This window comes from Bos mutus, chromosome 3 (genome assembly GCF_027580195.1).
Source record: "Bos mutus isolate GX-2022 chromosome 3, NWIPB_WYAK_1.1, whole genome shotgun sequence".
NCBI lineage: Eukaryota > Metazoa > Chordata > Mammalia > Artiodactyla > Bovidae > Bos > Bos mutus.
The window spans coordinates 50,151,404-50,167,044 of record NC_091619.1 but is presented as its reverse complement, the minus strand read 5'-3'; the positions used below and the strand labels follow the sequence as shown (position 1 = coordinate 50,167,044).

General features: G+C 41.1%; 1 protein-coding gene across 3 annotated transcripts in view; it reads right to left on the bottom strand.

Annotated features, from left to right (window-relative positions):
• Window positions 1-15,641, bottom strand: part of TGFBR3 (transforming growth factor beta receptor 3) — a 209,241-nt gene that overhangs the window by 63,194 nt on the left and 130,406 nt on the right. For all 3 annotated transcript variants that reach the window (XM_070367696.1, XM_070367695.1, XM_070367697.1), the window contains one exon: window positions 14,641-14,778. In XM_070367696.1, the coding sequence (XP_070223797.1) occupies window positions 14,641-14,778 (138 nt within the window). The remainder of the gene's footprint in view (window positions 1-14,640; window positions 14,779-15,641) is intronic.

Here is a 15,641-nt window from a genome sequence, read left to right as displayed (position 1 = left end):
ATATTTTAAGTCCCCACTCAGTCCTACCTGCCTTCTCCCACCTCATCCATGCTCCCAGATGAAAACGCAGGCTGCGCTTAACTGCCTGGGTGGCAGTTAAGTTTTCTCTGAAGTTTCCACCTTCATGTCTACTCACGTTACCATCTCAATGCGGCTTATATAAAATTACAATCCAACCACCCCGCAACCCCAACTCTAGCACCCAAACCTGAGTTACATATTCTTATTTCTAGAGTATAATACAGTAAGCTTCTAAACTACCATGTAAATTACTTATATATTATGCCTATAGCCCATCTCCTCCCATTAGTATGTAAGCTCCTTCAGAGGCTGAGATTTTAGACTGCTTTGCTTATAGGAATATCAAAAGCACAGTGTTGGATATAAAAAAGACACTCAATAACTATTTGATGAATGCATGAATCCTGAGGTCCCATTAACTGGCAGCGGCTGCCTAAAGCTCTGTGCTGGTAAGTATTCTGAGGTCATATTTAGGAGCAAGGGAGAGAGGGGAAAGAGTGCCATGGTCAATTTTGTGTCTGCCAGAGGGTCAAGCCCTCCTTGCTCTACGGCTGTTCAGTACAGTAGCCACTAGCCATTGAGAGCCTGAAATGTACGTAATTAATTGATCACTGTCGTAAATGTAAAATACACACCAGATTTTGAAGATATAGTAAAACCAGTGATAAGAAGATGTCTCAGAATTCCCTGGTGGTACAGTGGATAAGAATCTGCCTGCCACAGGTTCCTTTCCTGGTCAGGGAAGATTACACATGCCGAGGAGCAGCTAAGCCTGTAAGCCACTACTACTGACCCCGACTGTCACCAACTACTGAAGCCTGCGTGCCCTAGAGCCTCTGTTCTGCAACTAGAGAGGTCACCACAGTGAGAAGCCCATGCACCATAATGAAGAGGTGCCCTGGCTCGCCACAACTAGAGAAAACTGCAGCAATGAAGACCCAATGCAACACAGCCTAATTAATTAATTTTTTAAAAAAGGAAGACATCCACCTCTTTCAGAAGTGTGATCCTCAAACCAACGTATCACCACAGAAGTATGTTAACATGCAGATTCTGGGGTGGGGTGGGAATGTAGGGTCCAGGAGACTGCTTTATAATCATCTGCCTGCCACCCCATGGTGGCCAGGCATACTTGAGGATCACTGCTTTGGGCCATAGACAAAAACATTATGTAATCTTTGTAAAACATGAATAGGATTGCTTGGAGAACAAGCAAGAATTTTCTCCTGCACACTAGTTTTAAAAAAGCCAAGAGAGATACAGTAAAGCAAGTCGTTTTGGGAGCCATCTTCTTATATGTCAAAAAAGATAGAAATGTGCCCTGTGAAATGAGGAACCATAGCTCCCCAATGATAAAGAAATGCCTGCTGAAATGTCAGAGGAAAATCTGTTTCAAGAATCAATCAATCAATCTTTCTCTGTGTGTCACACACACACACACACACACACACACACACACACACACCCCCAATAGCTGGGCTGTGGTCCATTTGGAGCTTGAGTTATCACTTGGGTGAGTGCCTGCTATGCTATTCAGGTTACAGCTCCATGAGGCTGCTCTAACGCACATACCCAACTTCATACATTTACATGACTTTGGCATTGCTGAAAGTTCAGCACTTGCACAATCAGGGTCAGCTCCTCTCCCTCTTCTGACCTGCCTTACACGCAACCTTTACTACTCCTATTCCTTTTGCCAGACACTTGCACCAGCACATCTCTTTCTGGAGATGCCTGCTTAAGAGAACAGAAGAAGTAAAATAAGGAAAATAAATAAAGCAAAGAAAAATACACGGTCATTTCAGAAACACCTACCATGCCAAGAATTTGTTAGTTCAATTCTAGGGGGGAGAAAAAGACTTATGATAAAGTAGGAGAGGCATTTCTCTAGAATTTAGGTTTTTGCATAAGATCTATGCAGATCTGATCTGCCCTAGAACTCATAAGAGTGCCCACACAGAAAGGCACTGAGGAGATGATGCTTTGATGTATTTCATGCACCGAGTCCAGCAAAAACAAACTTACATAAAGTGCTGGAACAGTATTGAAACATTTACCTCCCAAATGAGGACAGAACCCTACATTCTGAAAGAGGAAAATCACACATTCTCCCTACTCCAATTCCTGGTAGGACTGTGTTTGCCTATTTCCTCCTGTCATGTGATTTGAAACCTGTTTTCTATTAACCATATATCATAACTTTGTGTTTTTTTCAAAGTTTTTTTAAAAGAAATAATAACTTCCATGTCCACTGAACCTACAGGCATAATTTACAAAGCTAAATATTCATGAGCCATGTGATTGTGATCTCTGCCAACAGTGCACTCAAGAAACATGAATCCATGTGACCACTTAAAAATTTTTGGATGCTTTAATTTTGTATCCACAACCAGATTACTCTGTCCAACAAAATGACTTAAAACATATTCAACAATTTTTCTCAAAACATTCATGGTGATCATCCTCTGCTTTTAATTTTTATTTCTGTTGAAATATAAAGAACTAAAGGATTGAAAGTACCCTCTGTTCTTAATGCCCTACATATTTACACATGTCCAAGAGGAAAGCTCTGAGATGCTACCCACAGAATAGAAACATGCACAAACTTGAACATGAGCCAGTACAAAAGCAATACTCTAATCTCCCATGGAAATGTTACAAAAATGAGAGTATATATGAACACGCACATATACAAAGACAAGCAAAATAACTCACTGATTCTGAAAGACGAACTCAGTCCCCACAGGTTACCAAATTAATGAAGTGCAAGCTGGTTTATAATATAGAGTTTTCCAAAGTAAAGCCCCAGGCCACACAGGGATCCTCGATGACCTTATGAAATCATCTCTCAAGACTCTTATATTTACCCTTTCCCATCTTCCAATATAGCATGATGTTAGAAGGAATGTGACCCAAAATTTAAAGTGTATTTATCATCTAGAGTGTTTTCCAGGAAGTAAACAAAATGCTGGCATCATTACCAGTCCTTGCCGTGATCCATAATATTCTGTGGCCCACCAAACGTGCTTCTGGGAAATTCCTCACTAAGAAGGATTCTTTCTTCTATTTTTCTTTTAAGGTATATCCAATCTGCCAATGCAGGTTCAAGGGAACAAACTGAACTTTTCAAACACTTGACTCCAAACAGGCACCTGTAATTCCCTCTACAGAGTTTTTCTTTATCAAGACTGGACAATCTAAGTTCGAAACAAGGAAACTAGGGTTCAAAGAAGTTAAAGAGTACGCCTGGGGCACAAAGTTGGTAGAAAGCAGGGTTGACAAAAAATCAAACACCTCTCTTCTCACTCTAGAGCTCTTTCTACTCCACCTCCCTGGAGTAGTAGCTACTAAGCTCAAGAAATCAGTAAAGTAAGGTAGATAGGAGCCCCCTGGGAGAGAAAATCATAAAAGCAATTACAGGTCACTCAGTGCACATTTCATAGATTCTGAATCCTCACATCTGACAACTCTGTTGTCAGAGTTCCTACTGAGAGGTTAGGTAAAGCCCCAGCTTACAGAAATTTAGCAAGGGACAAGTGCATGCTCAAACTGCACCTGCAGAACTCCAAAAGCTACTCAACACAAACCCAGGTTTGTACAAGAGTGACAAAGGAAAGCAGTGGGGCAGAGCTGGGGATCACGCCTTCTCTGCCTCTTCTACAGTCTCCCTGTCTGGTTATTTCCTTCTCTCTCTGTCCATCTCTCTGTCTCTCTCTCCCATTTCCCAGAAGCTGGAGGAGTCGTACTGGCAGCAGTGGAGGAGAAACAGAATGGAAGGGGCAGATAGAAAATAATAATGACTGATATGGAAGCAAAAAACAGCTTGGCTGAAAGAAGAGAGATCTGTTATGGTAAAAGACAGTGATAAAAAGTGCCACAGGATCTGAAAATGACTGAATAGAGACTCTAGTGGATCTAGGATGACAAGAACATCAGGCTGTAAAAATGTTAAATACAAAAGCCTCTGTGACATTCACTTTTATATGTCAGTTTGGCTTGGCTATAGTCTCCAATTATTCAATCAAACAATAATCTAGATGTGCTGTGAAGGTATTCTGTAGATGTAATTAAAGTCCATAACCAGGTGACTCTAAGTAAGGGACTATTTTAGCTAATCTGTGTGGGTCTGATTCAATCAGTTGAAAGGCCTTAACAGCAGAGCTGAGGCTTCCCTAAGGAAGAAGGAATTCCATCTGTGGACAGCAGCTCCACTCCTGCTGGAGAGTTCCAGCCACCCTACCTGACTGCCGGCCCTGTGGATGTCTGCCTTGCTTTGCCTGTGCCCACAGTGGTGCAAGCCAGTTTCTTACAATAAATCTCTCCCCGTATATACCTCCTACTGGTTTCCTTTCTGGATAACCCCTGACTGATACAGCTTCTGTTAAGGGCTGATGCAAGCTCCAAGAGAATGGAGCTGCATATTCTGACCCAGAAACCACAGACCTCAGAACACTTTGGGGAAAGGGGTTCTAAAGGGACATGTCCTTGGGTGCCAGGATGGAGTGGGGCCTTCAATCCAAACCACTGGCTGGAGCCCTCTTGAACTTCCTTCAGCTTAGCTTCTAACCAAAGGCAGACTTCATAGTTTTCCAGTGTACAGTTCACAGTCTCTGGAGAAGACTAAGGTGATCTCCTATGCCAAAGCTGGGAAGGCGGAACTGAACACATTTAACATCAGTGAAGAAATGATCCCCAGAGGGCTAAGGACAGATACAGATATTAGAGCCGGGCATCCTGGTGGGGTTGATCGAGAGAGAACAAGCGTAGGAACCCATGGACTTAATGTTGCTGGAAAAGCAGTCAAGAAGCAGTTTTTAAGTCATTACCTGAATGATGCCCCTTAGGAGAGTCACCTTCCTTGTACTGTCTATGACTGAGGGACAATGGCAAAGGTGCCAAACTAAAGGGGAAAATATCACAGAAAGAAGGGCTCAAAACACCAGTAGCGGGGGCTTCCCTGGTGGTCTAGCAGTTAAGACTTCCCCTTCCAATGTAGGTTGTGTGGGTTCTGTCCCTGGTTGAGGAGCTAAGATCCCACATGCTTCTGGGCCAAAACACCAAACAATATTGTAACAAATTCAATAAAGACTTAAAAAAAAATGGGGGTGTTTCAATCCCTTTTAGAAGGCTTTGCTACTTTTAAGGTATCAGCCACTATAGCTCCCTTCCAGCCATGGGTAGAGCACCGGTAACACTATTTCAGAAGCTTCACACAGCATCTGAGAATACTGTTGTTATGTACAGTCAGACACAGTCAGGACAACCTCTTGCAACTACGTCTTGGGGAAAACTATTTATCCTACGTTTGGCTGCCTCAAATAACTCCAACGACTCTGCCTAAGAAGGAGTCAGAGTGTCCTGTGGTCCTTTTGAGAAACAGTGAATATCAGCTCCCTGTGGGGAACGCTTACCAAGGACCTCAATGTCTGCAGTTCATGAGAGGACCAATGCACGCCAATGAGCTTTCAAGTCAGCCTCACGAGTACTTCCCAGGAGACAGAGTTCCCCCAACTCATGACATGGAAAAAATATTCTTCAATCTCCCTTAACAAAATATTTGCTTTTTCTACCAAACAGCTCTCTGGAGGCTGCCTACCGCATTCACCAAGGGCACTGGAGATGTAACATTTGATACAATTGCCCAATGCTTGGGAAGGGCAGATTCCTCACATTACCAGATCAGCCTGAAACAGTAAAGCCTTAAAGGACACCATGGGATTTTACACAAAGAAACACCAGCCCTCTCCCACGCAGACATGGCACAGCAAGTCCAGCAGAGGCAGGAAAAGTCTATGTTTGCGTGAAGGCTTCAGGACAGGATGTCTTGATCAGGAAGAGTACACCCAGGCAAACCTCAGAAGGCCAAGGGGCCACTCACTGGCAGCATTCACCAGCTTTCATACAACGAGTTAGGGTAAATTCTAGGAAGTCTTTCAAGAACTCTTTCTGGACCAAGATTACTAGCTGAAACTGGACTCCTTCCAATGCTCTTAATTACCTCCGTGACATTTAGGAAGAGCTCTCTCGCCGCAAAAGGGCAAGAAACTCACTCCTAGGAAATATGGTAGTTGACCGACTCCAGTGCATGAAAGGACCAAGCCCCTTATAATTAAGGCTCTTATGGACAAGCCACAAAACCAGGAGATAAGCAGCCTCTGGAACAAAAGTGCCTGGTACACAACCACTTGGAATATCCCACAGGACACAGTGAGTCATTCCACAAGAGATATTTTTAAAAAAGAAAAAGGAAGAACCAATCTTGAAACATTTAGCTATTTAATCTGCCTTTAAGAGAGAATTTATTTGGGGAAAGACCTCACTGGAAAATCCAAAATGGCATATCTGGACCCCTAGTATATAGGGGTGACACTTCTGGCTTAAGCACTTCTGGTGCTTAGGTAGGCACCCCTAAGCCCTCAACCACACGCTACTCCGGGGTCAGCCTCACAGAGGGGGCTGCCTTAATTGCACTTGAAACAAGAGGATTCGCACATTCTCCAGTTTTCAGGATCCGACAGTGGTACTTCCCAGTCTCATAACCATCTTTCCCATCTTACTTGAGGGCAGGCAATCCACCCCATTTCTCTCTGGAGCCTCCACACTTAGCACAGTTCCCAGTGTCCTGCAGGCACTGAAAACTGGGTGTTGGATGAATGAACAAGTAGCTACAGAAACCGTCACACCAAGTATGCTAACACCATGTTTTTCTAAAGGTGGGGAGAACTGCCAAACAAGAGAAAGGAGGAAATTCAAAAAGAAAAAAAGAAATCATGTCCAGGTTTTTTAACTGCAACACAGTAGAGAATATAGAAATTTTTTAAAAGTTCCCTCCTCCACAAGCAAACTTGAATGTCTGAGCTACTCAGAGGGTATTTTTGGATGCTCAGGACTCAGTTACACATCACTTGGATTCAGAAGAGGAATTTCTGGACATGCGCTGTGCTACAGGCTGTGCGTGTCCCTTCCTAGAGCAACGCTAAGCACACATCTGGGGCTATTTAACAACCGATTGGAAATTTCGCCTTCTGATTTCCAGTTAAATACTGGGCACAGGAAAACAAATAGCACTTGTTTTTCACTGAGCCTTGTCAGTCATCCAAACTGCCGCGCAGACCAGAGAACTGCCTGTGGTTTGGTGGCAGAGCCCCAACATATTTGGACCTCTTCCCCAACCCCCCCCCCCACCAAGTTTAAGTGACAGGGATAAACCAATTTTGGCAACCTTAGCCTCTTTACCCAACCCCCGACCCTGTCAGAAACACAAAACTAGGTTTTAAATATTAAGCATGGTCCTGGTATTAATTTACATTTTTCATTAGGGTTAAATTTTTATTTGTTTTTAATCCAAAGAGCATAGAATTTGGTTTCTCTCATTTATTTCAATTGCCCTGCCCTGATATTTACTTGGATTTGCTGAAGGGGCAATGTTCAGATTACCATTTTCTGTTTCCAGTTAAACTGGGATGTAATATTAGTATGTAGCAGTTGTACTATCATTCTTGGAGAGTGAAAACTGGGAGGAACTTCAGAGATTGACTAGTACCACCTCCTAACTTTAGAGGTGAGGAAACTGAGACCTGGGTAGTGAAGTGATTTTGTGTAGTGCTTGATGTATAATTAATTAGTGATGGAAGAAAAGATTAGTACTTGGGCCTCCTGACATCCAGGCCAGAGAGTGAACTAGAAACAAAAATCTGAGTTACTTCTGGATAGAACTGACAGATAAAATCAGGACACTTAGTTAAATCTGAATTTCAGACAAACAATGAATAATATTTTGGTGTTAAGTATGCCCCAAGTACTGGAAACTCTACCTTTAAGGGGGCCCCTTTGACTCACCACCTTCGTTCAAACACACATATTTACAGGCATTTCTTTCCTGATTTTACTGATAAATGGCTGGAAAAAACAAATCACAGCACTGTTATCCCAAGAGTGAATGAGGTTGGAAGAAGTTGCTGCTTATCTCTCTCAAGTACCCCAACAAAGAGGAGCCCCCACTCGCCACAACTAGAGAAAGCCTGTGCAGCAATGAAGACCCAGTGCAGCCAAAAATAAATAAATAAAAAACAAAACAAAACAAAGGCTGCAAAGACCCCTGGATTAGACATTTCATGTTACTAGAAACCAGGCATTTGAGAACGTCTGCTTGTTCTAGAGTTCTAAGTCTACAGACCTTGCAGGAGAGAATGCTCAGGTTTGTAATACAAATAAAGCAAGGTTTTTTATTTTTCTTTTTAAATAAAACTCACAGAATAAAGTAAAATGATTTCAAAGTTGGGTTCACTGATTTTACAGCATCATTTTGAAAAGAATTCTGTAGCAATTTTTTTTTCTAACAGCTTTATTAAGATGCAATTCAACCTTATTGTAATTCTATTCTGTAAATTACATAAACAAAATTATACAATTTACCCTTATAATTCATTTTATTGAGATATCATAATATTCCTCCTTTTAAACTGTATAAGTCAGTGTTTTAAGTATATTCACAACTGTGGTAATAATCACCATTATCTAATTTCAGAACATTTTTCACCCCAAAGAAACTTCATACCGTTAGTAGCCATTTCCTGTCCTCCTCTCCCACTAGCCTCTGGCAACTACTGATTGTCTTTCCATCTCTATGGATTTGCCCATTTTGGACATTTCATATAAATGGAATCATGCACTGTAGATTTTTGTGTCTGACTTCTTTTATGGAGAAGTAAATGGCACCCCACTCCAGTACTCTTGCCTGGAAAATCCCATGAACAGAGAGGCCTGGTAGGCTACAGTCCATGGGGTCGCAGAGTCAGACACAACTAAACGACTTCACTTTCTCTTCTTTTATTTATGTTTTCAAGGTTCATCCATATTGTTGTATGTATCAGTACTTCATTACTTTGGTCAAATAATATCTCAGGGTATAGATATACCACTTTTTAACCCCTCACCAGCTGATGAGCATTTGGGTTGTTTTCACTTTTTTATTACTACGAATTATGCTGTTATGAACAATTGTGGACAAGTTTTTCCATGCACATATATTTTGCCCAATTGTCTTCCAAAGCACTATTTTACCTTCCTACCAACAATGTATGGGAATTCCAATTCCCCTAAATCTTCAGCACCACTTGTTATTATCTGCCATTTTTATTAAAGCCATTCTAGTGAATGTGAGGTAGATTCTTATTGTGGTTTTATTTATTTATTTGGTTTTGTTTTTCTTGGTTTTCTTTTTTTTCTGTTTATTTATTTTACTTTACAATATTGTATTGGTTTTGCCATACATTGACTTGAATCCGCCGTGGGTGTACATGTGCTCCCCATCCTGAACTCCCCTCCCACCTCCCTCCCCATCCCATCCCTCTGGGTCACCCCAGCACACCAGCCCCGAGCACCCTGTATCATGCATCTTTGCATTTTCCTAATGACTAATGATATTGAGCATCTTTTCACACGTTCATTGGCCATTTGTGTTTTTTTCTTTGGAGAAATGCCTATTCAAATTATAGCATGTTTTTAAAGATAATCCAGTATTGTGGCTCTGCTCAATCATTTTTAGCAAACTTAGATTAAAAGTTCAGACATTTATTGCACTATTTTGTCTTTGATGCAGAAATAATTGCATAAATAAAAATGTTTAGATGATCCTTCTAAGAGAGTTTGTACTTGTAGTTTCAACGTGACAGGTTGAGAAAGTAGGATTATTTTTATTTCAGGTTGCACTTAAGGATAACTCTAACCGACCCAATCTTCTCTGGGATATCCCTACACCTTGCAAAAGAAAACCTATAAGGCTGTGACAACTCGATCGTGTGTGTGTGTGTGTGTGTGTGTGTGTGTGTGTGTGTGAGAGAGAGAGAGAGAGTGACATACTCAAAGATCTACTACTTGACACTCAGCCTGAAATAATCACTCTCATCCACTCCCATTTCCGAGGTAACCAGAACAACCAGATAAAAGAACTGCAGTTGCAGAGGAAACTCAATCCCACTTTCTCCCTACCTGACACACTCCCTCTTGCCTGCACAGTGGAATCAAGAGGAGGACTGAAAAGATTTGACAGTAGAAAACAGATAAACAGATACCTTCTTAAGATGGCATTAAAATATAATGTTTTCAGTCACCCTCGTAGGTGTCTGAGACAGTCTGTGTAACACAAGATCCTGCTAACTAATTATGAAAGGTTTCCTTTTGTAAATTGGGCAGTTATAATAATGCAGACTTGACAACTTAAAAGGTCACCATGGTTGTAGATGAGTAAATATCATTACTTGAACTTATCTCACAATCCTGGGCTTCCCCTGAAGCTCAACTGGAAAAGAATCTGCCTGCAATGCAGGAAACCCCAGTTCAATTTCTGGGTCAGGAAGATCCCTTGGAGAAGGGATAAGCTACCCACTCCAGTATTCTTGGGCTTCCCTGGTGGCTCAGATGGTAAAGAAACTGCCTGCAATGTGGGAGACTGGGGTTTGATCCCTGGGTTGGAAGATCCCCTGGAGGACGGCATGGCAACCCACTACAGTATTCTTGCTTGGAGAATCTTACCTGGCGGGCTATAGTCCATGGGGTCACAGAGAGTCGGACACGACTAAGCAGCTAAGCACAGCACAATCCTACTTAAAAATAATAACTGTTGGGAATTCTCTAGCAGTCCAGTGGTTAGGACTCCGTGCTTTCACTGCTGAGGGTGCCCCAATCCCTGATCAGGGAACTAAGATCTTGCAAGTCACACAATGCAGACAAAACACACACACACAAAACTTTTAAAGTATTATAACTCTAAAGTAAAGACAGCTTTAGGACAGTAATACAAATCCATCAGCAAAGGACATGCACATCTTAGACTGAGAATCATGGGACCTACCCTCTCTCCTCAGCTCCCTTGAGCTCTCCAGGTAACCTGGGAAAAGAGACTGAAGGAGATGGCTAAGCCTCAGTTTCCAAAGATTCCAGGGACCTTCTGAAGTGTTTGGATGAAACACTTTATTTAAAATAATTTAGTTATCTTATCCCTTACTTCTAACTACAATGAATGAATAAAGGAAACACACCTGCAATTATCTATCCAGATCCCTCTGCCCCAGTAGCTGTCAAGTCATTCATTTCAAGTTACAGAGAACAAGAGAAGAGCTCGCCTTGCCTCCTTCCCTTCAGCACCATCTCTGTTAGGGAGAGTTGCCCAGCTTGTGAGAGAACTTGTACCCTTTCGTTGTCTAATGATCTAAGAACAGGAATGAACAACAGATGCTCCACCATCTCTTCCAGGTCACGAGGAAATGCACAGATAGAGAAAACCATTTTCCCTAAAGAAAGCCTGTTGGATAGCAAGGCACAGTTAAAGTGCCCCAGAATTTGAATCCTTGACTTCTCCCAATGCTGCCTCCCATGTGTTGGTAATTTGAGTTTCATCACTTTTCTACAATCTCCTTACATGGGATAAACTCCAGATAGGGCTGATGTTCAATTGTTTACTAAAACCATCTCCTGCGGTTTATTGTTAGCGTGTCATAAGCTGATGGCCAAAAAGCAGTTCTTACTGATGTTAAACAGAATTAAAGCAAATAAATAATAACTAGGAGTAAGATACTTTCCCTTAAAAGTCACAGAGAGGCAGTTTGAAGAAAGAATCCAGAAAGCGATGGGTGCAACTACAATATATGTGACCCCCACTTTTCATCTGGCCCTACAGCCCAAAGAAATGGGAACTCCTTTCAGTCTGGGGCCGGCCAAGCTAGTTGTTGTTGCTGTTCAGCCGCTGAGTTGTTTCGCCTCTTTGCGACCCCAAGGACTGCAGCACGCCAGGTATCCCTGGCCAAGCTAGACATTTCATAATTAGAAATGTAAATTCAACATCCTTCCCAAGTGGTCTTTACTAATGACTAATAATAAATAGCAACAAAAATGGTAGTAATGTTTATGAAATTATCCATGCCAGGTCCCACACTAAACATTTTACATGTAGTCGCATTTAATCAAGAGAACAACCTCATGATGTAGTGACTATTATCACTCCCATATTACAACTGAGGAAAGTCAAGCTTAGAGAAATTAAATACTTTTCCCTTGTTACTGCTTAGATTCAAACCAGTGTAGGCAGAAGTCCTTGCTCATAACCTGCCCAATGTAGTAGCTCCTGAAATTGAGCTCCTGAAATGGTTAGGGTGCTTAAGGAATTGTATTTCTGACTTTACTTCATTTAAATAGACATACACAGCTAGTACCTACAGAATTGGACAGCGCAACTCTGCACAATAAGGGCAAAATGCGTATAGATTTTATAATAATGACTATTAATCTTACTATCACAAATGCCTTTAACTATAGGAGACTGACAGTGCTTTTGAGTATGAAGGGAGCCAATTTAGTACAAGTGCTTGTAGAGTTAAGTCCTTTCTGGATTTGAATCTCAACTCTGCTAGTAACTAGCCAAGTGATTTGGGTCACTACTTAACCTCTCTAAATCTTATCTGATTCCTCATCTGGAAATGCATCTGTAAATATCCCCATCATCATGGGGTTATTGTGAGAATTAAATAAGAGAAAACATTAGAGCACTTATGCAATATCTGGAACATACTAAGTGCTAAATAAATATGCTGATAACAAGGTGTGTATGCATGTGTGTGTGCTCATTTGTGTCTGATTCTTTGCGACACCATGGACTTCTCTGTCCAAGGAATTCTCCAGGCAAGAATACTGGCATGGGTTGCCATTTCCTGCTCCAGGGGATCTTTCCAACCCAGGGCCTGAACCTGCGTCTCTTGTGTCTCTTGCACTAGCAGGTGGACGTTTTACCGCTGAGCCACCCGGGAAGCCCAGTAATGACTAATTTTGACTTTTGGCCTTTTAAATTTAGAAGTAATGAGAGTTTAAATTCTCAGAAAAGGCTATAATTTAACTTACTAGTAACTCCTATCTTGTAAATGTACTTTGGGGTTTAAAATGTTCACATTTACAAAGTTGCAAATACAGTACAAAGAACTCATGTATATCTTTAACTAGATTTGCCAGTTTTCAATATCTTGCCATATTTGCTTTATATTCTACCTATATATGAATTTTTCTCTGAACTATTTGCCCCTTTAACCCTTAATGCTTAAGTGTATTATGTTTACTAAGAAGGATATTCTCTTGAATAAGTACTATTATTAAATTCATGAAATGTAACACTGATACTTTAATCTATAGGCTCAATTTCCATTCCTCCCGTTGTCATCATAATCTTCCTCATAGTGACGGTGCCACTCGTTACACAGGGATCACAGATGTCTTTTTAGCCTCCTTCAATCTGGAATGGCTCTTCAACCTTTCTTCGATGACCAACATTTTTGCAGAGTACAGGCCGGTTACTCTACAGAACGTGACCCAATTTAGTTGTCTTCAGCATTTGCTCATGATTAGACTCAGGTTATATGGATTTGGGGCTAGAATAATAACTAATTTAAGACTATGTAAATATACTGTTCCTCAAATACCCTCCACCACCGCTAGATTCAGCATCTATTGATGACTCCTGCCTAATCAGCTTTTACTATGACAGTCACAAATTGATGATTTTCTAATTCCATCATTTCTTCTATAGCTATTCATTGGTATTCTTCTATAAAAAGCTTTCCCTTCCTCCTTTTTAACTCATTTAATTATCTACTATATAATTGTATTGTCTATGGAGTCTTATTGTATTCAGTGGGTACCTCTGAGTTTTTAAAAGTACACTTCCTATACAAGTGATAAGAAACTACAGATCTGAATTAAGAATCATTAATTAGGCAAAATGTATTCATTGTGCAAGATGAACACCATTAACTGTGGACTCTTCTCGTTTTGATTGCTTGTAGGCAAGAGAGGTTTGGGAGTCTGAGGCTCTGCAGTTGAGGACATTAGCATGTATCCCCAGCAATAGACAATGTGAGTTATCACTGTGCAGTGTTGCTCATCATCAGACATGATATCATACCCCAAAAATTCTATCCAAACAACCCGTCAATTTCTCCACAACTAGCGAGCTTGGATGTTTCTGGCAAACTCAAAAGGACATGATTTACAAATAGTAGGTAATATTTGGATCCTTCCACAAGAGCTGGGTTCCAGCTTTTTTATAAAATACAAATGTTTTCATTTTGGAGCTCACTGTGTCACTTTCTCAACAAACAGATCCTACAAGCACTTACGCTAAACTGGCTCCCTTCATACTCAAAAGCACTATCAGCCTCCTATAGTTAGGCCCGTGTTATATATGAATAAAATGGGTCTGTACATATTTATTTTGTGGTCAGAGACCACACATCTAATGGCTACTTACAATATTTACAATCTCCTGGTACTATGGGGAGGAAGGAGGGGAAGACTGAGACCAAAGCTCAGGCCACACAGAGTATGACTACAGATCCTGCTCAAACATGCAAGCATGACCAGACTCTTCATGCATAGAAGAGGACATGTGAGTGTTTTCTGTGAATGCTTATCAATGCCACCCAAATATCACTAAGAGCAAAATCCAACTTTAATACACTGTGGACTCTGCTATTATTAACATTTCAATGAAATAAGCCTTTTTAAAAGCCTTGAAAAATTTAGGGTCATTATACCCTTATGCTCAAGGATCACGTTGGGAGGGTTTTAAGCACTTACCAAGAAAAGTCTGGAGACCCCAGCTGCCAGTCTCTCTGTCTTCAGATGCCAAACCAGGGGCTGTGGGGAATTGAGCAGGAACACGACAGGCTTGTGGTGAATGTGGACTGAGGAGATGGGATTCAGGTGCAGAGTGACCTAGGAAGAAACAGAAAGAGAAGTCTTAGCACTAGCTTTCCATTAAAACCACTCAGCACAGCACATGGCATACTGTTTCACAGCTCACCACTAACAGAAACAAGCTAAGAGCTAGTTCAGATGCTATAGATAAGATATATTAGGTTGAACTAGATGATTCTGCCAATATTTGACCTTTTTTAACTACAAAAAACAGCTGTATCATGTGGTTCAATCCATACTAATCTCAACAAAACATGAACCAGCTCCCAGTAAAAGCAGAATACAAGTAAACAAAACACTTTTTTTTATTTTTCCAGAGTTGGCAAAGGCAAAATAAAAGTTACCTTCCCTCAGGGCTGCCTTATCCTTCATATCAAATGACTAAATTTAAAAGTGGAGAATAGAATCACCTGGGGGCAGGTTATTCCTCTGAATCGTCAAAGAAATGACTTTGTTCTCTTCCAGGTAAGTTCCAATCTCTCTCTATAAAGTCAAGTGAGTTCTGCCAAAGAAAAGCGCCGAAAGCTAAGGGAGAGGGGCTGCCAAAGGGAGCTGCCAATGCTTTCATCATCCCAGCTATTAGCTCGAAGGGGTTTTCCAAAGAAATGAGGCATAGAGAACACACAGAATAAAAATTGACTGTATACAGTTCCAATCCCAAAAAAGAAAAAACAGAGAAGAAAACCACAAGTTTGGATAGGAAAACTGTGGCCAGTTTTGATAGCAGATCAAGGACTACTGTAGGGTTACACTGTCATCATTAGCATCACCCAAAAGCACCTGTGAGGAGATCTGGACACAGAGGGTTCAACAACACCCTCCCAGAGCACATCAGTCAAGGTCAGTCAACACGAACATGGAAAAGAAAAGGATGGATAAAT